General features: G+C 39.3%; 1 protein-coding gene across 1 annotated transcript; it reads right to left on the bottom strand.

The window, feature by feature from the left end:
- Positions 1-1,265: 1,265 nt before the first annotated feature.
- pdgfra (platelet-derived growth factor receptor, alpha polypeptide) lies at positions 1,266-24,580 on the bottom strand. Its single transcript, XM_015345908.2, has 29 exons — positions 24,303-24,580; positions 21,101-21,191; positions 20,465-20,758; positions 19,807-20,070; positions 18,715-18,845; positions 17,612-17,774; positions 16,996-17,185; positions 16,468-16,583; positions 16,043-16,354; positions 15,242-15,508; positions 14,830-14,960; positions 13,546-13,714; positions 13,104-13,293; positions 12,539-12,654; positions 12,329-12,455; positions 11,747-11,943; positions 11,183-11,277; positions 10,765-10,897; positions 10,389-10,493; positions 9,630-9,740; positions 9,160-9,313; positions 8,157-8,323; positions 7,707-7,822; positions 6,689-6,811; positions 6,234-6,345; positions 5,527-5,626; positions 5,308-5,413; positions 3,661-3,896; positions 1,266-3,357 (listed from the first exon to the last, which is right to left on the bottom strand). The coding sequence occupies exons 2-29, from the start codon at positions 21,165-21,167 to the stop codon at positions 3,210-3,212; spliced, it is 4,440 nt and encodes a 1,479-aa protein (XP_015201394.2). The 5' UTR covers positions 21,168-21,191; positions 24,303-24,580; the 3' UTR covers positions 1,266-3,209.
- Between the last annotated feature and the right edge of the window lie 217 nt (positions 24,581-24,797).

Below are 24,797 nucleotides of genomic sequence, written 5' to 3'. Positions count from 1 at the left end.
CAATTTTATAACATACAAGTCTCACCGTAAATGATGTACAAGGTACTTACCATATAAACTAGACCTTTTCCAATACTTGTTGATTCGCGTTAGTGAAGCAAGCAGGACTGAAGCCTAAATTAGACACTTTACACTAGTTTTAGACGGTCTTTTATTTCACATATAATTTGTGAATATAACAGCTCCAGAGAAAATCTGAGTATATCAAAGACCTTGAAGAGCGAATCTTCCTATCTTCTCGCGGAATTACCCTGAACAATGTGCAAAAAGGGGTAAAATACGTTGTGTGTTGCCGCATCAGCAAATTACTGTATCACTCCACCTTGTGGACATGTCCTACAATTACACATTGTTTTTAAAACTGCTGTTTTTACTACATCTAGTAAAATCTTTGTAAAACTGTTTTTGTAAAAAGTGTTTTGGTTTCTTATAAAGTAATAAATATTACTTAAAAGTTAATGATGAAGGTTTTTGTAAATTTTGTAAATGTAAGTTCAAACTGCATATTACACAAGTAAGGCCCCATTTGGGATATTATTTCCATTTTTGCTCATCACATTATGGAAAGATACATTCAGGGACTGTTCTATACTGACGGGCTGGAGGAACTGAACCTTTTTCGACTTGACCAGAGAAGATTACAAGATGACCTGATAAATGTGTTTAAAATCCTCAAAGGCGCCGAGAAAGTCAACACTTATTCAGCATAAATACAGACCAGAACACTCAAGTGGGATCAATGTAGTGCATTTAAAACTGAGAACTGCAATCGCGTCTTTAGCCTAAGGGTAGCTGGAGGGTGGAACAACCTGTCCAGCCAGTGCATTAAAGCTGACTCTTTCAAGAGGTGGGTAGATAAGGTCCTTGGATCCATTGCTGAATAACTGTCAAATGGTCCAGGCAGAACAAATGGTCTCCTCTCTGTCCTATATTCTGCGCAGACTAGATCAATAAGAGCGACTCCCGAGCAAACAAGGAATTAGTAGCCAGTACTGTCAGGAGAAGCACAATGGACGCTGAGGTGATTTTCGTCCGATTTTGTGAAAAGATCCAGCAACTATAACTGTTTGGTAATAAGCCCAATGTGGATAGAAATACATATTTTTAGTCTTAGTTTTAAGCTTTAAATACAGTAAGTGTATCCTGTAGTCATGGTGCTCTGTTTCTTAAACCTATGTTTTGCTCCACTAGCACTGTCTAAATGTGTTTAGAAAAGGCCTTCCACTTTTGGATTATGACAATTTAAAAAAGACCCATATTCATCATCATATTTTATATCATTTATTGAAATATAGAACATCTGAATTTACATACTGCATATTAAGGAAGAATACCACCTATAACTGGGTGACTATTCGGAGTTACAAATCGTTGTACCTTTTTGAGCAACACTTCTCCACCACCGCCTGGCCAACCTCCTCACCAGCGTTCACAACATTGTCACAATGAAAATGTACTTTTTCCAAAGTGAAATAAAAACTCTTAAAAAGGAAAAATACAAAAGTGCAACAGTTGTAGGTGCCTGTGGAATACGTCACAGTCAACATTAGAAACAAAAGGCAGTGACACAGCTCTACCGAAGACTTTAAAGAGTATTTAAGGAGACTATATAAGATACATATGTACAGAATGATGTATAACATCATGGTAAAAGTTTCTAATGTCCTTCAATAGGCAAAATAAAATTCTATACAAGTTTATGCCACATTTTAGACTCGTAGGGCCCATTTTAATGTGAAGTAAGGTGTCTTAGGCAACTTTGTATTATTTTTCAGGTGGTGAGGAAGACATATAGAGCTCATCATCTTTACTTCATTTTTTAATTAACACTCAAGTAACATCACTAAATAAAACATGGTGAGCACAGCATACACACATAACCAGTTTAAGAGACCCACTAAGTTTCTGTGAGTTTGATACCTGTGATGCTTTATTCTCCTGAAGAATACTGTTGGTAGTATACAGAATCCCCTAAGGACTAAAGGATCACATTTTTGTTCTCATACCACATTTAGCACTGAATTATTACAGTAAAAGATGAGTTCAGTATGTATGATTGTCTTGTTATCGTTGTTCTTTGGTAATAGACTTTTGTTTTTTATTACATTAAAATGGATTTAAATGCAAATCAAGGCCCCAGTAAAGTCTTTATTAATGCTTGTGCTTCCACTTTTCACTAGAAAATCTTGATAGTATTGATTATTTTGACATTTGTTGAAAATCATCTGGCATGAAATAATTATTAAAATAATTTTGCTGGAACATTTTTACCTGTATTCCTCAAAATTATAGGGCACAGACCTCTGAACTTTTTTATATTTTATTCACTATAGATATACTTTAATTATTTTCTGAACCTGTACCATAAATGTGTACCATAGGAATACCTTTTATCTGTAAAGAAGGAGTCACTGAAAGACACACAAAGGGAAATAAATGTTTTACAAATTATGACACTGTTTTCAAATACCTAAGATCACCCAACTCCAAATATTCACAAATATCATATACTTTAAATGAGATAGTAGGTAAAAAAATAAATTTGACTGCTGCACTTAGATAGCTGCTAGCAACATTATACCACAAATAAAAACAATTTAATCCTGTTTTGTGCTTCATCAAAGTAATAGGAACCGATGAGTGTTCTAAATGCAGGACAGAAATCTGTAGCACACTAACACATAGATGACAAGGAAGGAGACACAGCTCTGTCTCTGAGCTTCTGGCTTTTCTAGGCAGATTTGTACCTTTTGGGGGTATGTTGAGTGCTATTTTCCCCACATTTAAATCTGCCTTAAATACCAGCTGTAGTGGTTCAATACAGAAGAGGCAATGGTCATTAATACTGACTGGAGAGGTAAAATGATGCAAAGTATCTTACACTGACAGCACATCTTGTGTTTGAATGCCCATAAGAAGATATGAACATGTATTTCCTCCTGTATCCTTGTGTGCATTGCTTCCAGCAGGTAACAACCCGTCCCCGATATCCAAAGAGCAGTGCTCACTTGAACACATGAGCCTGAAATGTCTGCTGTCTGAAATACTGTCCTTTGGATCCTATATTCAGTCCCTTTCTTGCTTAGCTTAAACACCACTGCTGGAGTCTTTCATGTGTCAGCCTTAATGCAATGAAGTGGTCACTGTTTTTGGATAAAAGGAAGTCTCTTGGGAATGTAGATTCCTCTTCATTCATAGCTTATTTATTTTTACAAGAAGCTGTCCTCCACAAGGTCTCCTGAATCCATGACTAAATCATCTATGATTTCAATGTCTTCAATAGTTTCCCCCTCCCTCTTAACAAAGGTGGAGCTGCTGGATCCCGTCTCTATGGCACTCTCTTCAGATGTCTGTGAGCTAGAAAACAAAATGAAATGTTTACTTATTATTCATTTTCTTTGATAGAGACTGAGAAGCAAACGTTCAAAGACACCTTGAAAATATTAATTTACTTTGGTAAATTTCCCCAAGGATTTTTGTTTTTCTTTCATGATTTTACCCTGTTTTTATTGTAGTTTCACATTAGTTGCGCATGGTTTTAACAGGCTGTCAGTATAATTTACTACACTGGACCCTGGTATTACCTTTGTGTACTAAAGTAAGTACAGTAGAAGGAACAGACTGGTGGTGCCTGTAGCTCAGGTCAGAACGAGAGGCTACCTGTGTCTGTTCCTCTTGCTGAAGTCCTCGTCTGAGACTGGGTCCAGGTCTGGCAAGGGAATGATGTAGCCACTGTCCGAGCTCAGTCTCTGCTCGTCAAAGCCACTCTCCCGGTCTTTCGACTTGTCGTGGTTCTTGTAGGTGACTCCAATGTAAGCATCTTCACACTCGGTGCGCATGCGGGTCACCGCAGGGTGGTCACTCTTGAGGAAGTCGTGGTGAACTTTCTCGTAGCTCTGTAGAAACAAAAACCATATCAAAACACTGAGCAAACATGTACTTGTAACCCCCAGTAACTCCAGCAGTACACTGTCAAACTGCCTTCTGATATATTCCATTTCTTTCAGACTTCATGTGCTATATAAGCCTTGACAGTGTGACATGTTGTGAAATGAAGCCTGCATTTACAATGCTCACAATTGCTCACAATCACAATTCATTGTAGCTGCTTGGCTCATGGGGACAAGTACAAAATAATAATACACTAATAATCAAATAATAATGCCAAAAAATACATAATGATATTAAACAATGTTCACTTCTTATCTCAAGAAATATTTATTTACACTAATGACTGGTGCAAAGGCAGGAATGCTGAATGAGATTAAATGAGAGGTGCATTACTTCCAGTCTGCTTTGGCTTCTTTAAGAGTTAAATACTGTAATCAGAATAGTTTCATACTCTCCAGCTGAGGAAACTGTACAGCACATTGTGCACCATTGATTGAAGAATCGCTGTCAGGTAATCACAGAGTTGAATACAGGTTTGAACCAGTACTGCTGGATCATAGGGCTCATTCTGCACATTCTGCATTCTTCTCTTTCCTGCTGGATCCATTTGCGTATCTATCATATATGTTTTAAGCACAGTATTGAAGAACTATGCACTTCTACCAATAAACATGTTAAAAAATTGTAAATAGCGGTGATTCCAGTTCTAGAAATGGTAAATGACTTGGTGGAGCATGATCCACTGCTCATGCAATTATTCCCTTTTTTGGCCATCTGAGGTTGTCAGGAGTTTGAAGTCAGCTTGTGCTCATGCAGAAATGCCAGGTATTACAGCAGTCTAACTTCAACATTTAATTTTGACATTGTCATGCCAGGGTTTGCTGGACAGTGAAAGTGCTCAAAAATCAGAAGACACTGCCAATCATGAGGCCACACCTGCAGACAACAAACATATCTGCTGGCATCACATTCAATGAGCTAATACACTTTTCTCTGAGGAATTACAGCATCAGCTACTGATGCTTGGTGAGGTTTTTCTGAAGTTTGTCAAGGCATGGACCACTATTACAGGGTGTCTGACTAGAACTATAAATGAAAGGTGAAATAATTTGCTTGCAAATCATTGACATGATTTAAGATCATTGTATTATGTTTCATTGTTGAAAACTAGAAAACCCCTGTTACCTGTATGATTTATCTTGCCAGAGAGCAAGTTTGCGCTAATCTCCTGATGAATAGGATAATCAAATAAGAAAATAATTACATAATTCTTAATTGCATTGTAAAACAAGCTGTAGAATGGTTAATTACTTTTTAATTTTAGAATTACTTGCTGTTCAGATCATGAATTTGAATCTCACGGTTGAAAGAAGCCTTCATTCTCGTCACTGAGCAGGGAAAGGCAGAGGCACACACCTTCTTATATTCCGGAGGCAATAAAGACGCCACCATCTCACTCAGGCTGTGGAAGGAAGGCCTCTTCTCTGGTTCGCTGCTCCAGCACTTCGTCATCATTTCGTATCTAAAGGCGGATGGAAGGTAGAGGACCATGAACCAGTGGTAGGCAAAAGATACAAAACCCCCGAGCGGGCAGGGAGCAGATCTAAAGACAAGAGCAAGGTGAGTCCAACTTACATGGCAGGGGTGGCATGTTCAGGCTTCGCCATCCTGTATCCACTCTTAATCTTGTTGTAGAAGCTGGAGTCCACCACCATGCCTGGATAAGGAGTTCCACCTAAAAACAAATTAAGACAGAATGATGACATTGTCATTTCACCTCTTTGACAGCTCCCTGGGTACAAAGCTTTTTTTGTCCTTTTACTTTTACTCACAGACTTTGAAGCACACAGGAACCTTATCTACTCTTAAAACCCTCTGGACTCTAAGCACTACAGAACTGACTCATGACAGACTGTATTGTCAGCGTAAAATTTCATACAATGTAATTAAAGTTGCAATGTTATAGAGATTACTGAGGAAATATTGTGAAAGTGAGGTGGTCTAACCACGTCAACAATGTTCACTCTCTACACTACAGAATTAAAGATTTGTGCAACTAATTGTCTCCTGCATCAGAACTTGTACAACGTGGGCAGAAAGCCCCCGAGCTAATTCCACCATTCCTCAGTGCTAGCGGCACTCTGCCTGTGGTCTGCCACCTCCATCAGCTGTCAACCAAAGCTCTAATAAAGCAAACATAGTTATAATACATTTGATTACAGCAGGTATAATAAGTATCATGACCAACAGCATCTGGTTTTCTGAATGTACTGTTGCTGGTGTTATGAATTTTGTATTTTTTAAATACTGCCTAAGAAATAAAGACATAGTTTGCAACCAACCTAGAGAGAAGATCTCCCACAGCAAGATTCCATAGGACCAGACGTCACTCAGAGTCGTGTACAGATTGTCAAAGATGCTCTCAGGAGCCATCCACTTCACTGGGAGGAAGGTCTGTGTTTAAGCAAACAGTACCATACATTAATCAAATGCGGCTGAAGTGAATCCTTTATAACACAGGGTCCCTGCACTCTTTCTAAAACAATATGCAAATTATACTCTTGCAATAGCATGAGTGTTGTTTATTAAAGAACCTACCAGTTATATGGGGTTTCAGGAAAGTAGAAAGCACATCTTACAAAATTTTCAAAGTGATTGCACGTTGAACAGATATTTGATTTACCACTATGGTCATACAGCACCTGCTAGCAGAATTGTCTTGGAGCAAAAAAAAGGCTCTGTGGTGACCCTGTCGCTCTGCACAGTACAGCTGTGAAATGCATGGGAGCATACTTACACTGCCTTTTGAAACATAGTTGTTGTCATGCATGATGTCTCGAGCTAAGCCAAAATCGCAGATTTTCACAATCTTTCCTTGAGACAGGAGAACATTTCTCGCTGCTAAATCACGATGAACACACTAGAGACAAGACAAAGGAAGCTAATATTAATCAAAGTGGAATTTCCTACCCTCCCTGTTAAAGATTACACAACTCTTTCAGTAAGAAACATTCACCTCACTCTGAGCAGAACTAGTAAAATGCCCCAAAACAATTTAAACAGTTTGCACAGTTCATCTTGCTTCTCTGTGCTATAAAGAACAAAATATATGACACAAGGAAGTGGAAGAACTCCCATACGATAAACACATCTTAAGTTTTGGTGACCATATAATTTTACTTGCGGCAATATTTAAGGGCAGCACTGCCATGAAAACAGATGCTCCACCCAGAACATAACACATCCCCCTGGTGCACATGTGATGTTAGGCTTCAGCACATGAGCTGCCATCTTTCAGCACAGGAAAATGCAACATTTCCTGGCTTTTTACTTTACAAGCCGTCATCATCATTTTACCTCTATATAATCTTTGGTTTTCCTGTCTCTGTTGTTAAATGCTTCTTCTTTCAGTAGATGGCGATGTTCACTTAGAAGTGCACAAAATAGGAGTAAGATGAGAGGAACTATCAAGACCTGAATCATTCATTTAATAGGGCACTACAGTGCAGCTGTGGGTACAGACAGAAGGGGCTCTCCTGGAGTGCTCCCCAGTTACCAATCACAGGTAATAAGTAAAAAGGAAAAGCCACGGAAAATTGGCTCCCTGGCATACAGACCTCATTTGAATTTATCAGCAACAACCCCATTTGTCATGGTCTTGTGTGAACACCTAGCACTACATCTGTCCCAGAGGCAAAGCACCAGATCAGCAGATAAATATTTATTTTGGTTTGCTTGTTTGTGGTCACTAGACGGCCCAAACTTGCATGCAAAACCAATGCTGGCTGAAACAAAACAGATGTAAACCAACTTACGTTTTTAGAAGCCAGGAACTCCATTCCTCTAGCTACTTGGTATGTGAAGCTCAACAAGTCCATGAAGCTGAGACCTTCACTGTTGTCATCTGACAGCAAATTGTTTACTTCAGTTTCTGTGCAATTGAGAGAATTATATTTAGCTATAATGACTAACATTTCATTAAAAATGTATATATAGAACTCTGCCTGATTCTAAGTTACAGTAAAAAACTGCATATTATACTCTGCAGTCATCTACATATTATGCTCTGCAATCATCTACTGTGCAATTATGGTAGAAAAAAGTTGTATCAGTAACATTTAAGGACATTCTCATGGTTTGATGTTAGACGACACGTACACTTTACCATCAGCTAAATTGCTGACTGCAGGCTGCCACGCTAACCATGGAGAAGTGTTTAGAAGGAGGCAGCGTGGTTTTTTGCCCTGAACCAGCTGGAACCATACCGGTTAGTGCCTTCTGCTTGTGGGATGGCGGGTGGTCATAATTTGATCTCTGAACGTCAGAATACTTCGAGTCCTCTTTCATCTCCAGCATTGGCACATACTGGGTCGTATCAGCCTGTTTCATGTCCATGTAGTCCCCTTGGCTGCCAAAAGACAGGATGACGTAGCTGCAGGATGACAGAAGCAGGAACAATTAATACTTCTGTTTTCAGGAGGCAAACAATTAGGTTTGTTTGAGGATCAAACTGTATTTTCTGAAATTCATTGATTTCTTAATTCCTAGATGTGTCATGATGAGTGCCCTGTGAAATTAATTTTTGTTGCAATTGTCTTTGCTAATGGGTACTAACAAAAAGAAGCTTGAGTCCATTGGAAAGTACGGCACAAAGAAGGAAGTACGGCACAGTATATCTGGGGAGGATTCACAAAAGGAACAGTTTGCTAATTTACATTGCCGTCTCACATAAATTTTATACAGTGGTAGAATTATTTTGTTGTCTGGACTATTCAACCATAGTTTAATTAATTGAATACAACTGAAAATGTTCATTACAATTCTAAATTCCATCTAAATAGTAGTAAGTGTATTTCTGGTGTAAAGCATTTTAAAAGTGTCCTAATGCCTCTTCATTTCAGGGTCAACTCCACCTCCACATGCTAGACATGGGTTAGTCACAGAAAATCTACAGAAACGTTTTGTGCTATTAAATGTTCCACAGACAAGGCAAGATGCATCAAAACAAAAGAAAAAAATGTGTTACTTCATGGCTGCTAATATTTTCAGAGCAGAGAGAAACGCATTTGTTTCTAGTCAAATTGCTTTGGGTCGGACTCAATAAATGTATCTGAGGTTTTCCATTAGATCAGCATCTTAGTGCTTCGGCTTCACCCCTTCCAGTGCATAAAGAATCCCTTGGGTCCCGAAGAGTCTGCTTCTGCATGAGCACAGGGTCACGGATCACAGCTGATGAAGAAAGGAAAACAAGCAGCCTGGGCTCCTCACCTTCTTGTGCTTTCATCAGCAGGGTTGATCCCAAAGATGTCCAGGTCCTTCTTCATCTTGTCTGGGTGCCTGCTCAAGAAATGTTCCCTGTTCTTGTGCAGATAGTTAACAAGGTCTCCATAAAAGCAGTATTCAGTGATAATATAAATGGGCCCTGCAACACACAGACAAAAAACAGTCAAACTTTGTCATCACAAGAGCTTTGTGAAAAACACTATTTTCCATTAATGTGCACTGTCCTAAATATTGACTTCCTGCTGCATTTCTGTCTGAGACAAGACACAGATATAGAGTAGTTGACATGCCTTGTACAATTGACACCTGAAGAAGGCTCCACGGCCGAAACGTTGTGTTTTCTTTCTTCTCTTTTCAGCATGGAATAAACCTATAACTTGTTCCTTTGAACAACAGACTGCAGAAACCATGCAGTGCATTCAGTACATTTGACACAGATGCAGTGCTGGTTTTACCTGACTTGGTGCATGCTCCTAGCAGGTTGACAATATTGAGATGGGGTCCCAGGTGGGTCATTATTTTCAGCTCTGACATGAGGGCCTGTTTCTCACTTGACCTGGCTGTAGCTGCAAGTGAAATTCACAGGAAATCTCTCAGCCTGTATTTAAAGGAACACTTCCAAAACCTAAAATAAGCATAATATGGTGTATTTGTATACTACAGACATATACTCAATTTTATCATTTTTTTCTTTTCTCATAATATCATGGTAATTGTGGTGCTTGGTATTTGTACATGGCAACTACACTTCATAAGATTAGAAAAAGCATGAATGTGGGGAAATTAAATTAATCCACAAGGAATAAAAAACAATCTAAACTACACTATCTTGATCAGGCTTAAAAAATAAACAACTGTACAGGCTGAAGTGAACAGTAGCTGTACTAAATTTTAAAGGTTAAATGCACACCACTTTGCAGAGCTTTCTGGAGAAGCTGATGCACCCATTTAAAACCTTTCCTGTAATAAGCATATAGTACTTTATGGTTACAAGTTAAATAACGGCTATGTGTTGAACAAGGTCTGCATTACAGAGGGCATATTAAACAATTCACTCATCTGTGTAATTATGGAGTGTGCACAAAACACAGACTGTGCCTTAATAACCTAAAATTATGGTGTTGCAGTTCTTTCCAATAAATACATCACAGCATATTTTTCCTCAAAATACACTTAAATATTAAATACAAATAAAGAATAATACAATAGCTCACGTTTCAGCATTTTTACAGCAACTTTCATCACTGGTTGAGACCGACTCAAGCCATAAGCTGTTCCTTCCACCACTTTACCAAAAGCACCAGAGCCAAGGATTCGACCTGCAAAACAAACACACTAGATGAACACCTTTCTGCCATTTAGAGCACAGGCAGCTACTGAAACAGGATAGTGATTTTCACCAGAGCTGCAAGAAGGGAATCTTGCTTCCCAGCTCTGCTGGAGCTTTAACACCTTGTGCTTCACAAGAAGATGTGAAATATCTCTCTAGAAGATTCATGTCTCTCATCAGAATGTGTGCCATACCTCAAGTAAATGAATGCTATCTCTGTATATCTATCTGGCACATGATAAGGAAGCTATTGACCTCACCAAGTACGAGTCCATCACGAGGAAACTCCCATCGGGAATCATAGGGCAGCTGCATTGGATCCACATAAATGTATTCATGTCCATCTGGACTGATGGACTCAATCACACGCCATCTTATTTCGTACCTGGGTTTCTACACAGATAAAAAAACAGTTTCCACATCAAGCAAATGAAAACGCAGAATTTCAGTTATGTTTTCTGTGGCAAACTGTAAGTCACTCCAGTGACCTTTCCCATGGGGATATTACACATTAAACTGCTAGGCACCTGGAGTCAAGGAGAGGTAAACTGCACATTTGCTCTCAATACGTCAAGACCCCACACAGTCACTCATGAATCATCAAGGGCCCCCTAAAGTGCTGGGCAAATGGCTGATGAGATCAACTGTGAGAGGAGGGTAATGAGTCATCTGAAGTACCTGTTTCCAGATGATGACCAGCACAATGAGTGACACGATGACAATGACCAGAAGGACCAGCACTGCAGCCGCCACCGTCAGCTCTGACCGTAAAGCTGGAACAGTTAAAGATGCAGGATTTTAAAAAAGAGGCGTTTATTCACCTGCTCTAAGAAAATTACTCATGCATGCTAAGCACTTCGTCTGATGGGCCTATATGCAAAAACGAATGTCCTACAGTGTTAAGAGCTCACACTTATCTGCTAATTGTTTAGACTTCTGACACAGTCTGCACTGCAGCTTACTGCAGCGAGGTGTCCCAGCTCCATAAAATCAACCAAGAAGCTCTTCTAACTTAGCAAGACCAAATGGCATGAGGAAAGTCTAAGCAAATGGTCTTGCATGGAGTACTGAGCTTTTGTGCCTTGTTTTCAAAATAAAAGATATCTCTTCTTGTCCCTAATAGTTAACATAACACTACTCTACCTCTGTTCTTAACAGCAGCTGCTGGTATTATTTCTGTTTGCCACCAGCATACGGTTCCTTCTAATACATTACTAATACTTTCATATTAATAATACTTACTGTTTGAAACCAGCTTCACTTCTCTGGCAACTGCAGCAAGTTCATTCTTAGCCAGACACTTCACTGCCAAAGTGCCATCCAATTTGGAGAATATAACTTGGCTTTCAAGCCTGTTCTCTTCATCTAGATGGTTTTCCACAGTAATATCAGTGGAATTCACAGGAAGAACAGTCCACATGGATGTATCATTGGCACATCTGAAATGACATGACACAGTGTGCATTGAAACATCACAATTGGATATGCAAGAAAAAATGTCTGTGACCTTCTCTGAGCTTGATGACAGCTATCTGAGGACATCACTCCACTCACATCTACCAAGGAAGACCATAATGTATGCCTATAAAAGGAGAGTGATGTGCAGAACTTTTTTCTCTTTTGGCATTACACACAAAGTCATATATGAACTCAAAAAACAGCACAGCTGGGCTCTTGCTTTGAATGCTGAGCTAAAAGGCAGACAGCAGCCAAATAAGGGTTAAGGTTCACAGGAAAAGATATTAAGAGAAGTCTAATTTTAATGTGTTTATGGAACCATTCTCCCCCACTTCTTAAAACAAATCAATAAACAGAAGTTCTTACTGCTTGATATTCCTGCAGATGAACCACTCGACCTCAGGTGTGGGCAACCCCCCTGCGATGCACACCACAGACTGCCCACTGGCTGATCCCTGGTGCAGGTCCATCAGGTCTACTATGACTGCTGGGACTGCAGAGAAACAGTAGGACTGAAATGCGGATCCAGCAACAGATACTGCTGTTTGTGGAGGCACATCGATGTCCACTCCTTACCTTTCACCTGCAATGAGAAGGTGTAGCTCTCTGTCTCATTCTTGTTGTAAACTCTGATGGTGTAGTTGCCACTGTCCTCTTCTTTAGCTCGAATGAGCTTCAAGATGCTCTTGTAACTGTGAAAGAAAGCTCACAGATCAACACAATATGCAAACATTTGGGATATGTTTTTCAGTAATGAATCATTTCCACAGTAGTAATATTTTAACAACTTTAAAAAATCAGGACCTAATCATGAATATCCATAAAAGCTTTTGAGTAAAAAACACAGAAACAACACAGTACATGTAATGCATTTTCTCAGAGTTCTGATCTTGTTCACATTTGTAAAACTGAGATTGGAGAAAAGGATGTTATGGAAATTAATCAAAGCCAAATCACAAACTCATAATATGTACCTATTTTGAATGCTTCTCTGACATAAAATAGTACAAAACCAGTTGATAATAGTAGCATAGGAGTCTTGTCTACTCTGTGTTCCTTTGCTGACCCTAGAAATCCATCACTCTTTCAGGCTTCTGTTGTTCCAAGATATGAAGAGTGAGAGAGGATGAGATGATTCTACCTGGTTTCACTGTTTCGTTCCAGAGTGCTGACTGTTTCAGCATTCACTTCCTTGAGTGCCACACCATCTTTGAACCAGATTGCCTTTGGTTCAGGGTAGGCCTCAATGTCGACTCTGAATTCCTTCACTTCATCCAGCTCGGCAAATTCCTTTTGTGAGACCATGGGGTCCAGTTGTATGAATCCTTTCTCTGTAGTGAATAATGAAACTCCTTGGTTTCACCTCTTTTAAACAAAAGAATACCTTTTACCATATCTCAAAGACATAGTGTCTACTAATGTAATCATTATATTGTTAAAAAACAAAAAATAGAAATGTATTCCTGGAATTTGGTTTATTATTATTATTAGTAGTAGAAGTAGTATTTGTAGTATTATTAGTAATAGAATGGTAATATCACAGTAAAGAGTGTTAATCGGACTGACAGGGGTGCACCACATACCGTACACTGTGATGGTCACGGCCTTTGTTATCATGTTGGTGCTCATAATGTCTGTGATGGAGCACTCGTAGACTCCACTGTCCTTCAGAGAAGCATGCTTGATAGTGAGGCTATAGCGGATTTCAACATCTCTTTTGTTTTCCTTCAAGGTGATTTCCCCTCTGCCTGCCTGTGAACAAAAAGAAACCCCTGAGCCATATATTAGGAGCAAATCTGTATACACAAATATTGCTCTGCTTGTACATGCTACAGCAAAATCTAATGAGAACAGCAAACTAAGAAGTCATTTATTTGAATAAGTGAAAAAAGATTTTACAGTGAGGATGCATCTAAGTTTTCCATTAATACTTTTATTTGAAAGTCATAAAAATATGTTTTGTAACAGTTTAAAAGTACTTTATTCAATATAATGATTATTAAAGATTATTAGTGAACTATTTTTCACTTCTTTCATTCCTGAAGACTTAGCTCTCCTGAATGGCCCCTAGTTCCTTCTTGCTAATGCTCTGCTGTATCTCATTGATACAACAATTATTTATAGCAACCCAGGTCACTGCTACAAGTTCTTCCTTCTTGGCACCTAGTGCTATATGACCCAACAGTTTTCTTCATGGGCTTCTGAAGCACTCTGAGTACTCTTGTAGTGCCATATGTCTGAAGACTGGCTTTAATAACAGGAAGAGTAGTGGTATTGTAAATAACTCCCTCTGAAAAGCAGCAACACACTTCCCTGCTGCTGTGCTCTATCAGTTGGTATATGTTTGTTGAGCTGCTGAGGACCTGGCCTGTCTCAGCTCTTTTCCAGTTGATCATGGTGACTGACTACAGACTGACCCAGGTGACAACAGGTAACCCTATACCTGTGTTAAAGCACTGTAAGTACAATTACAGAATAAGAAGCTTCTTCTGTCAGGATGGTTACATTACTTGTTCTCTAGCTTTGGACTGTCCTTAGTACTCAGTGGTTACTGCATGAGCAATGTAGCACAAACATCTATTATGAAACTACTTGGCAAATGGAATGACACCCCAATCCTGAGGATGAAGCCTTCCGAACCCACCATCTTGCCCCCCAGTGCCGAACAGACTTAGGCAAGGAGTTCCTGCAAGGAGGATGATGGAGTAGTGGGATGTGACATTCTCATCATGACAAATGGGTGTTTGCTACCAATGCTTTGTTGGGTATATGTTAGTCATTCACTCTCGAATTACAGTTTAAACTCCATTTAAAATGTGATTAGAGAAAACTTATGGGTCTGCCTACTCAGTGACCTCCGATCTTACCATTTTCCCAGGGTACTTCCAATTGTCCTCCAGAATTTCACTTCCCTTTGCCACACAGGTGACATTTATGGTGTCCCCCACCAACACTGCAGTGTTTGGAGCCTCGAGGTCAACTTGAAGCTCAGAATTCGCTGAGGCGAGAGAGAATGTAATGGTCAACTATCAATATGACCTATTCAGTCATCAGAGAACAGAGAAAAAGAATTCAAGTCACAATGAACTCATTAATGTCACGGCAAAAGCAAATTTGAAAATAAAATTGTGATGCAACTGAAAGTAAATCTGCTGATTTCTACAAGCTATTAATTATTAAATAACAGTTCATAGGTCTCCTCTTTTTCTTTTATAGGAATACTAGTTTGTTGGTCTTTGTGTATCAAATCTTAGACAAAAGCTTTACTTGCAAACTTACCTATCCAGCCATGAACAATATACTCTTCACTTTTGTATTCTTCCCCATTAATAATAGTTTTGCAGACATAGGTTCCTGAAGGGAAGATCCCAATGGCACCTATTTTGCTGTCATAGCTGCTCGATACAGTCTTCTGTGTGTCTGTGTTAAAGAGGATGACACTGGTATTCGGGTTTGAGACACGGCAGGGGATCTCCATTTCTCCCATAGCTGCCAGAACATGGGTCCCAAACACTGACACGGAAGGAACAAATGGCGCCTCTGGGTCTGTGGGGAAAAACAAGATAACTTCATGTTTCCAGACTTCATTCGCAGCAACTCAGGATGTCATTATTTCCATAGATATTCACTTCACTTTTACAATAAAAGCATCAGGTGGCACCAATCTAGACTGACTGCAGCAAAATTAAAAATCTGACACCAGAACAATTCCACTTTAATTAGTAAACATGATTCTCGATAGAAAAACCTTCAACAGTGATCCCTATGAGGGGAGCCTAGTGCAGTTATCAACAACCATCTGGGATCCCCAGAACCTACTCTGAGCTTTTACTCTGGGATCACAATAACAAAATAAGAAGCACATATGTCAAATTCATCCCAGGGTGGTAAATGACCAAGTTGTCAGACATACAGGAAAATATCTAGTTACCACAACAATGAAAGAAAATGTGACCTCAAAGTGTTAAACAATATTTTTACATAATTCAAGATAATCTGATATCTGTCTTCCTAACTATGTTGTTTCTTTCAAACAATGCTGGAAACAATTTATGAAACCAAAGGCCAGGTGTAACACACCTGGAACGTAGATATAAATGGAGGAATATTCCAAGTCTTCGGTGGTGCTGCTGTTCGCATCCTTGTAGTAGCAGGAATAGGAACTGGTGTGGAAAACACTGGCATTCTGCACACTGATAGAGACAACAAACTGTCCACTGTTATCCTCTTCAAACTGCATGTGGTAAAACTCCTCATCCAGGGGAATATCCCAATCCACCTCCCTCTCTCCGGAGCATGTCAGCTTGAACGAGGAATGGAGCTGCACAACCATTTCCTTCTGGCTAGGGGAAATAATCGGCACCACCTGTTGGTGCAGAGCAATGGATGGAGCTGGGAGAAAAGCAGAAAAACAGCATCTAGTCATTCAAAGTAACTCTGAAGTCATCAACAAAACCAAGGAGTAGTTTTTCAAACTCAAAGTGCATATTGTCTACTTATCCTACCTTTTACTCTCAAGGAGAATGTGAAGCTCTTCTGATCATTCTCATTCTCAACCTTAATAGTGTAGTTGCCATTGTCTTCTTGGGTGGCCCCAAAAAGTGACAGAACACTTTGATACCTGCAACAATGGAGTGAAAAAATAAGTAAATTGTCAGCTTTATGATGTATATGAAGTGTTACAAACCAGCAAGGAGACATTTTGCTTAAATTGATCCAATAAGATGAGAGCTCAGAGTTCAGCTTCAGCAGAAACCCAGGCTTCTGTGTTATATAAAGAATCTAGAGCTATCACATATGAGCACAGTTTAATAACATTAATTATTTTGCAAGGGAAAAAATATTTTACATCATACTTTTATATATGAAAATATTAATATCTCTAATGTCCTTCTTTAAATAAATATATTTTCTAATAATGTATAATATATTATAAAATTATTTAAAATAATTTATGTTTGATGTTACACCTGATATTTCTTTTAAAATAGACATTTAATACTGGAGAGCACCAAACTGAAGATTCTGTTTACCTTACTCCATCAATCTTGGTCATTGTGCTTCTTGTTGCAAAATTGTCATTTTCGATTTCAATATCATCCTTCAGCCAAGTCACTTTGGGGCTTGGATGAGCATTTATATTGACAGTGAACTCTTTATCTTCATTCATGTTTGCAAATTCAATTCGACCAAATAAAGGTTCCAAAGAGATGAATCCTTTCTCTTTAAAAAAAAGAAATGCAATACTTAGAAGCAGCATTCTGTAACTTCTTATTCATTTATCATCCCCATTTGCTTTTAGCCTCTGCCATATAGTTACTGAAACTGAAACAACCAAATGGATGCTTTGTTTCTCTTTGCAAAACCAAACTGCTGAGCAAGAGAAGCATAAATACAGCTTTTAAAAGGGGCATGAGCACATGGACTGGCTACTACTAATTAAAAACTGTGGTTTTAATTTGCAGTGAAAAATCGTCTAATTTGGTGTCCGCAAAATACAAGATGAAGATTAATCATCACTTTGATTACTACAGTGTTACTATGTGCAAGTGCTGAGTTGTACGAGAAATGTACAAACTGTTTATAAAAGTAAAATTCCAAAACCATGTTCATTGCAGGCTGAAACAGCAATATACAGCTTAGACATACCATGAACTGAGATGGTTGCTTTCTTAATTTTGGTCTCCTGTGTCAGGATGTTTGTCACAGAGCATTCGTAGACTCCACTGTCCAGGACAGAGGCCTGGGGGATCTTCAAGGTGTAGCGCACAGTATCTTTAACCCTCTCTTTTAACTGCACTGCCTTGCCAGCCTGAAAAAAAAGAATTATAACTGAGAACAAATTTCTTTTAGAGCAGGCAACAGCAAGGATACAGGAATTGTCTCTTTCTGGACTTTTTAATCTCCGTGTTCTGCCTCCCTGTTTAAATGTAGAGCTATAAATCTTGATATGTTTACAAGAAAGAATTTCAAAACACAATATTAAGGATGTTCCCTTTCAGAATGGGTAGAGACAATGAAAGTAATAGGGAAGATGCAAAATAAATGCTACAGTTGCAATAAAATTGCAACTTTTAACAACAAGTTAAAGAAACCTCACAGGTGATAAATATGCATTGCATTATGTGGTCAATAAATTATTTTGTTCTGTGCATCTTTTGCTCAGATAAGACACAGCACAGGCCATGAAAAAAACTGTAAGTCTCTAGTGTAAATAAACAGGAGGAAAATCAACACATCTGCAAAACAGACTAGTTAATCCCTGACATTCATTCTTGCCCTTTATATTTCAGAACTTGTTTTTTTTCATAATGCTTTCCAACATCGTACCTTACAGTATTCTCTTGTACTTGCATTTAGTTACTTTAATAAATATTTTAAAGTCATTAAAATATATACAGTTCGAAAATACATGTGCCATTGTACCACAAGAATGAGATTAATCCCATAATAAGAAGTTAAAAACTGATAATGAGGTCCAGAAGAACTACACAGATGCACATACGCTTTAACTAGTACCACCTTCCTGTTAGTGGCTGGATTAAATACTCTCCTTTCTGTTGTGGTGTTACACAGAAAAGTCTTACTGCCTATAATTCTGAACACAGGAATAGTAACAGATAACTGTGATCATCTATAATTAGCTCTCCAAGTAGGAAATTAAGTTGCAGCAGAATTGTGGGTGATGCACATTACTGATGATAATTGGTGATAATAAGATTAAAGAGGCATTTAAACTGATAATTACCCACCTGTTTCACAGGGTGTAGCCAGTGCTGCTCAAACTCATCACCCAGGGGGGCAACACAAGTGATGCTGAAGGGAGCTCCAGCCTCTACTGCCGCCTCACTGCTCTCCATCTCAATGTGGAAATCACTGCTGCCTACGAAAGATGCAGAAGGGGCTAATACTCGATGTACAAGGCCAGTTATTCAAGCCTATAACTGCTCCACACTAAGACTTTCAAATAAGGTCTGTGTCTTTTTCACAAGATACCATCTGAAAATGTTTTTTCACAGAAGTCCATCTGAAAATAAAATACTAGTATGTGGAACATATAATGAATTGATTGGTCATTACCTTTTTGGAAAATAATACAATGCACAGAAACAATAAATTTACCAACAAAATGCTTTTTATATGTAGAGAAATATATAAATATATATTATATATCTCCACAAAGCTATTTTCAGATGTAATATGTCAGTAACACTAATGCACTAGTTCCTAGTCTGAAAATCCCATAAAACCGTTTGGAAAATGTGCTCAGCTTTTCTGAACCAGGTTGTGAGTCTTTCAGCTATTTTGTGTTGCTCAGGTGTCCACTCACTAGGGGTCACTGTGTCGCTGTAAGGCAATGCAACACAATGGCATTTCCTGCTCAGAGCCTCGGGAAAGCAGAAATTCAGAAGCATAATGTTCCTCCTGGTTCTTCAGCCACTTAGCACTGAAACTACAGTCTGTCTCAGATAGAACAATTGTCTAAAAAATGGACCTTTTCCTCACTTTATTATGGATATCCCCTGAAGAGCACAGGGCAGCTATTATGAGTGGAATGAGGCCAAAATCACACTTAAACCTTGTTCAAATTTATTTTTTGAGGATAAGGGAGGTCAAAATTGTTTTCATTGTTCCTTACTGGTTCTATCAGATGTAAAGCTTCCTGAAATGTGGTCCAAGATCTTGCTTTCATTGCTCAGAAGAAAATCGAGCTAGCAAGGTGGCCTCTAGAGGTATTGCTGCAAAATGTTATTGCATGATCTATAGCAGACAGTGTGAATGTTGTCATGATGCCTCACATGCACTGAAAGGAAATAGCTGTGACAGAGACATCATGAACTTACTTTTGTCATCACCAACTCTGTACAGTGCGCTGTAATGTCTTACACCAGCCTCAGTGGTTTCACAAACGTAGGTGCCACTAGCGAAGCTGCCTATGAACCCTCTCTTGCTATCGTACAGGCTGGGCACCTCCGCGCCTGTCTCCACCTCCTTCAGGCTGACGAGAGAGCTGGGGCTGCTGGTGCGACACGGAATCACTGCAGCAGGAGGGTCTGCTTGGACGTGCTGCCGGGGGGCGTCTTCAGGCACAAACGGAAATGCTGGGTCTAAGGAAAACAGTACAAAGCAAGAATGAATAAACGGAAGTCAATTAAATTATTGTTAAATTCTTTTAAAGCCGGTGTCTCAAAACAGAAGCGCACAGCTCTGCAAGTTGGCGATAACTGTGGAAAACCAGATACTCTCAGTTGCTGCACGTTCATTTTCTGTCACAAAGAACAAGAAAAAAAGATATCCTGCAAAGTGGCAAGATTAAATCACCGGATTTGAAGAGAAGGAGAAAGACAGTCTGTACTATCCAGACAGATAGGATGCAATATTCATAACTCGGCTCTCATCTATTGCATATCATAATATGTTAGGAAAAAGGTTTTGTTAATAATGCTTATCTGCGAACACAAGGTTTCGGCGAAATCAGCAGATACAATATACTGTCCTTACCAGGCACATATATGTATATGTTTGCCTCGCCGAGCTCCGCGCCTTCCGCCGTGCCGTGCGCCTTGAAAGCGCAGGTGTAGAAGCCGGTGTTGGACGCCGAAGCGTCAAGCAGCAGCAAAGTGGAGAAGGACTGTCCGGAGGCCACAGCCCCGCCTCGGGACAGCGGGCCCTCCCAGAGCACGCCGCCTTCGCCGGTGCAGTTCAGGCTGACCATGGAATGCAGCGGGATGACGAGCTCTTCCTCGGCCGAGGCGATGACCGGCTTTGCCTTCTCGCAAACAGTGGTCTGGAGGCCTGAAAATACACCGAACGCGCACACAGGTAGAGAAGCGGGCTGTGATGCCGGTGACCTCTCCTGGCGGATCTGTCGATTCGCTACTTCAAGTTCAAACTTTTGTCACCTTGTCCCTCGTTTCGATTCCTGGTATTCTTATTCTTACTAGTCTAGTTTACATCAGAACCCGTGGAATGCAGGTTGTTACAGCTCCGGACAATTGCCTTGTCTGTGTCTGCTCTGTTTTGTGCCGAGTGTCAGCTCACAATATGACAAGATATACTGTCCCCGTGTCAGGACTGCTCCAATTATTATATCTACCCCACGTTTGAACACGACAGGAGCTGCAATTTTGCACCAACCTGATAAGATCCCGACCAACATAACCCGAAGAGCGAGGCGCATCTTCATCTGCAAGAAGACATCCATTTTGGTCAATTTTTAGGTCATCAACTGCAAAAAAAATAGATGTGCATAACTTTTTGTGCATGAAGTTTCAAAAACAATAAATACAGCTGTACAAAACAAATGAAATAGGAATCATGAAGAATGCGGAATTTTGTTTCAGGTTATTTTTGATTATTTCATATAAATTGGTATAGATCAAGTTAAACTAGCCCTTTGTTCTAGTTCTGCTCGGAAAAGATACGGGTTTCTAAGAAAACAACCTACATGTAACCCTTGACTCAAAAAGAGGGAAACCCTGATGAATCATCTGCCACGGTTGTAATCGACAAGTGGGTCTGCTTTTAAAATTAAAACATTCGGACATTTCACGCACATTTGTTTTAACATATATATTGTATTATTTCATGAAAGACGCGACTTTTTTTCCACGCATAACTCTGCTTGTAAAAATGATGCCATTACATTATAAATACCAAGAGAGGGCGCTGCAGCACGATATTTGTTTACCAGGCGGAAGAACAGAAACGTTACAAGATTTTGACAACACATTTTTACATGATGCATAAACTTATTTTGCAGTGTTCTGAAATGCCATTTTAGGCGGTAGATCAACGATCAAACGATGTGATATCTAAGTAAATACCTAGGGCAATAAACTTAAGAAAACGTTTAATAAATGGCATAGATGTCGTACCATTCATACAGTCGACCTAAAATATTTCCTTCATTTCCTACATCTTAAGTGTGAAATCATAAAACACGAAATTAAAACGCTACATCACAAATGTGTATGAGCTTTTTGTCAGCTGAACTCATGTTCTAAAGGCTGTTATTTTTTACTAAAGGCTACATCTATTGTAACCTGTAGTGAAAGGGCAAGTAAGACGAATATTTAGTAGGTTGAATTGGTCATGTTGTAATGTCTAATTATGATGAAGGAGGCTAAGCTAATGCTTGAATTGCTGGCTATCCTTGTCCGATCCTGAAAGTTTCTGGTCCAGCCGGAGCGGCGGTGTCTGTGTTTCATCAGTCCGCTGCGAGAGCCCCTGTCTTCTGTCGGGCTGCGGGACGAGACGCCGCACAGACTGCCCGCGCCAGCCAGCACAACACCTCACCACGCTTTCGCCTGCCTGACGCCCTCGGTCGGTTTTGTTGAACGAGTATTTTAATGTTAAAAATCAAACTCATTTAATTCTAAAACAATTTTATGTATTTTAAACGCTGCTTATTTTGGTCACATTAACTGATTCGGACACGGGCATGCATATTTTATTTTATTCATATGAATGCCAGAAAATAAGATATAATTTGTTGTTGTTGTTGTTGTTGTTGTTGTCGTCGCTCCTTTAAGGTCAAATATCGTTACATTTACCATAGGGAACACAAATCCTGACTTTTTACGTCTGGATTTTGTCATGAAAATGATTACGATATCGAGCGCATTAGAAATTTGGGAAATGTCCGACACTCTCCGTTTGGAGTTGAACTTCGTACTAGAAGTTTGCGTGTATTTCAATATAGAGCAGCGTATAACAATTTCGTACAGAGCCCTCGGAGTAGAGCATTCTGCACACAATGTAAAATTTGTTCAGAAAAAAAAACATGAAGTCCAATATTAATTTTATTCCGCATTTTGCCGTTTAAGAAATATGGTATTTTGTGCAGCTGCTCTTCAGATGAGCGCAAAGAGAATAATTAAGCTTGGCAAATCCCGGGGTGTTGAGAATTTAATGAAAATACTTTTTCTTAGTGCATTTTCGTCCGTCAACCCCTCCCCCCCCCGGGAAACCTGTTTAAGATTCCTTCAATGTGACAAATATTTAATTAGTTTCGACAATTTCGGTACAATTTGCCATGTGGATATAGTTATATTTTAATGAATAGATTTCATGAATCATCCGTGAAATACTCATGGAATCGCAGTCACGATGCCGGTAGAATATGGAAAGGAATTCCCGTAAGACTCCCGTCTTCTTCTGCGTTACTATAGGTAGACTAACGAATTTAGGAACAGCCGCAAATTTCTCCCAAGTCTCAGTTCTTGTCCTCAAAAGATCATAATAAACTGATTCAATTCGTTACTCTCCACAAAGCCTTCGCTGTTTAATTGCATCCCAGACGTGACAAAAACATAAAGGAAGGCAGAGTTTTCAAACCTGGACTCCCAAAAGACGGGAAAAAACTATCCCCACCATTCGTAGAAGTTGAATTAAAAAAAAAGCGAAGACGGAAGAAAATCAAGAGAATTCTTCAATCTGACTGTAAAAAAACAGAATACCACTATTTACAGCGGAATAACGAAAAAAAAATAGAATGCGTTTTTTTTTTTCAGTTAAACCCAAATGTTAAAACACAGCCTTTATAGTTGCATTTTCCAAGCTTTAAGTTCCCTTTGGCTTAATGTTACTTGGTTCCAGTTATCCATTCCAAAAGAACATCCCAAACGAACCTTTGTTCCATAAAAAAAATGTTTTAAATTCCATTTGCGGGACTTTAATTTACTTCACATCCAGTCTCAAATGTGTTTGCCATGACAGCCTGCAGCGCATCCCTCAGACCCAGCGAGCCTCCTGATGTGAATCGTCCCACTGTGAAACAAGAGATCGGGGTTTTCTCCATTTCGCCACCCGTTTCCAGGGGATCTTCTGCAGTGCTCCAGCGGACCGATGTGGAGGAAACATTATTATCCGTGTAATGTTGAATGACCTGTATTCCGTCCGATTATTATTATTTCAAAAGTATTTTCTGCTTTTCGGAAACCTTCTCGTCTTCATGATGAGCCTCTTCGGTTTTTTAGGATTCTGCATTACATCCCATTTCAAGCGGTACGCTAGTTTTTGGAGCTTCAAAAGCCTGCGGTTCCCCGCTATGATTTTAGACAATTCATTAGTTAATAGTTAAATTAAATTACTAATTACAAGGCACATCCTAATTGTAAAACCAAAATGTGCATTTGCTTTGATTGAAATTAAAAGGTTGCTTTATTTCAATAAACCAACGCGTTCTGACTAACAAAAAGTATACGGATTATGATAACTCTTTAATAATAATGTGCAATTAGTTAATTAAATAAGGAAGAGGTTTTTAGAATCGATAAAATGGACCCTTTAGAACCGCAGAGGTTTGCATTACCTTAAAAATAATAAGTTACAATACCTTGTAAATTCTCTTTATTTCCTTAAAGAAAACATTGACTGGATTACAGTCTCATGGATGCTTGGTTAGATCCAGTGATCTTCTTCCCGAAGGTCTCGCTAGCTGTTTTCAGAGGTAATCCACAAAGCGCAATCCACAATCCAGAGCGGTCAAGAGAAACTGATGTGTGCCCTGTACCTCCTGCTTCCACGGCTGAGCTTAGTAATGGGCTTCAAGCACAACGACTTGTAATTGATTCAATGTAACAGTCCATCCTTCCCCAAAAAACTAATCATCTGCCTTAAAGTAAATAAGTATCAGGAAATGAGCCCCCCTCGGGTCGCTTTCAAAATAAGAGTCGGAGCTCTCACCGTCATACCGAAACGGGAGTCGGATTTCGCTAAACTTTGCACTTAAAACTTTTTACACAGGGAGGAGGGCCATAGTACTACCAGGAAAAATCGGTCTCTTCTTTTTTTTTTGGTGGGGGGGTGGAGTATAAGACTTTTTTGGAGT

The sequence above is a fragment of the Lepisosteus oculatus genome, chromosome 1 (genome assembly GCF_040954835.1).
Source record: "Lepisosteus oculatus isolate fLepOcu1 chromosome 1, fLepOcu1.hap2, whole genome shotgun sequence".
NCBI classification, from domain to species: Eukaryota; Metazoa; Chordata; class Actinopteri; order Semionotiformes; family Lepisosteidae; genus Lepisosteus; species Lepisosteus oculatus.
This window is presented reverse-complemented; position numbering and strand designations above follow the sequence as displayed.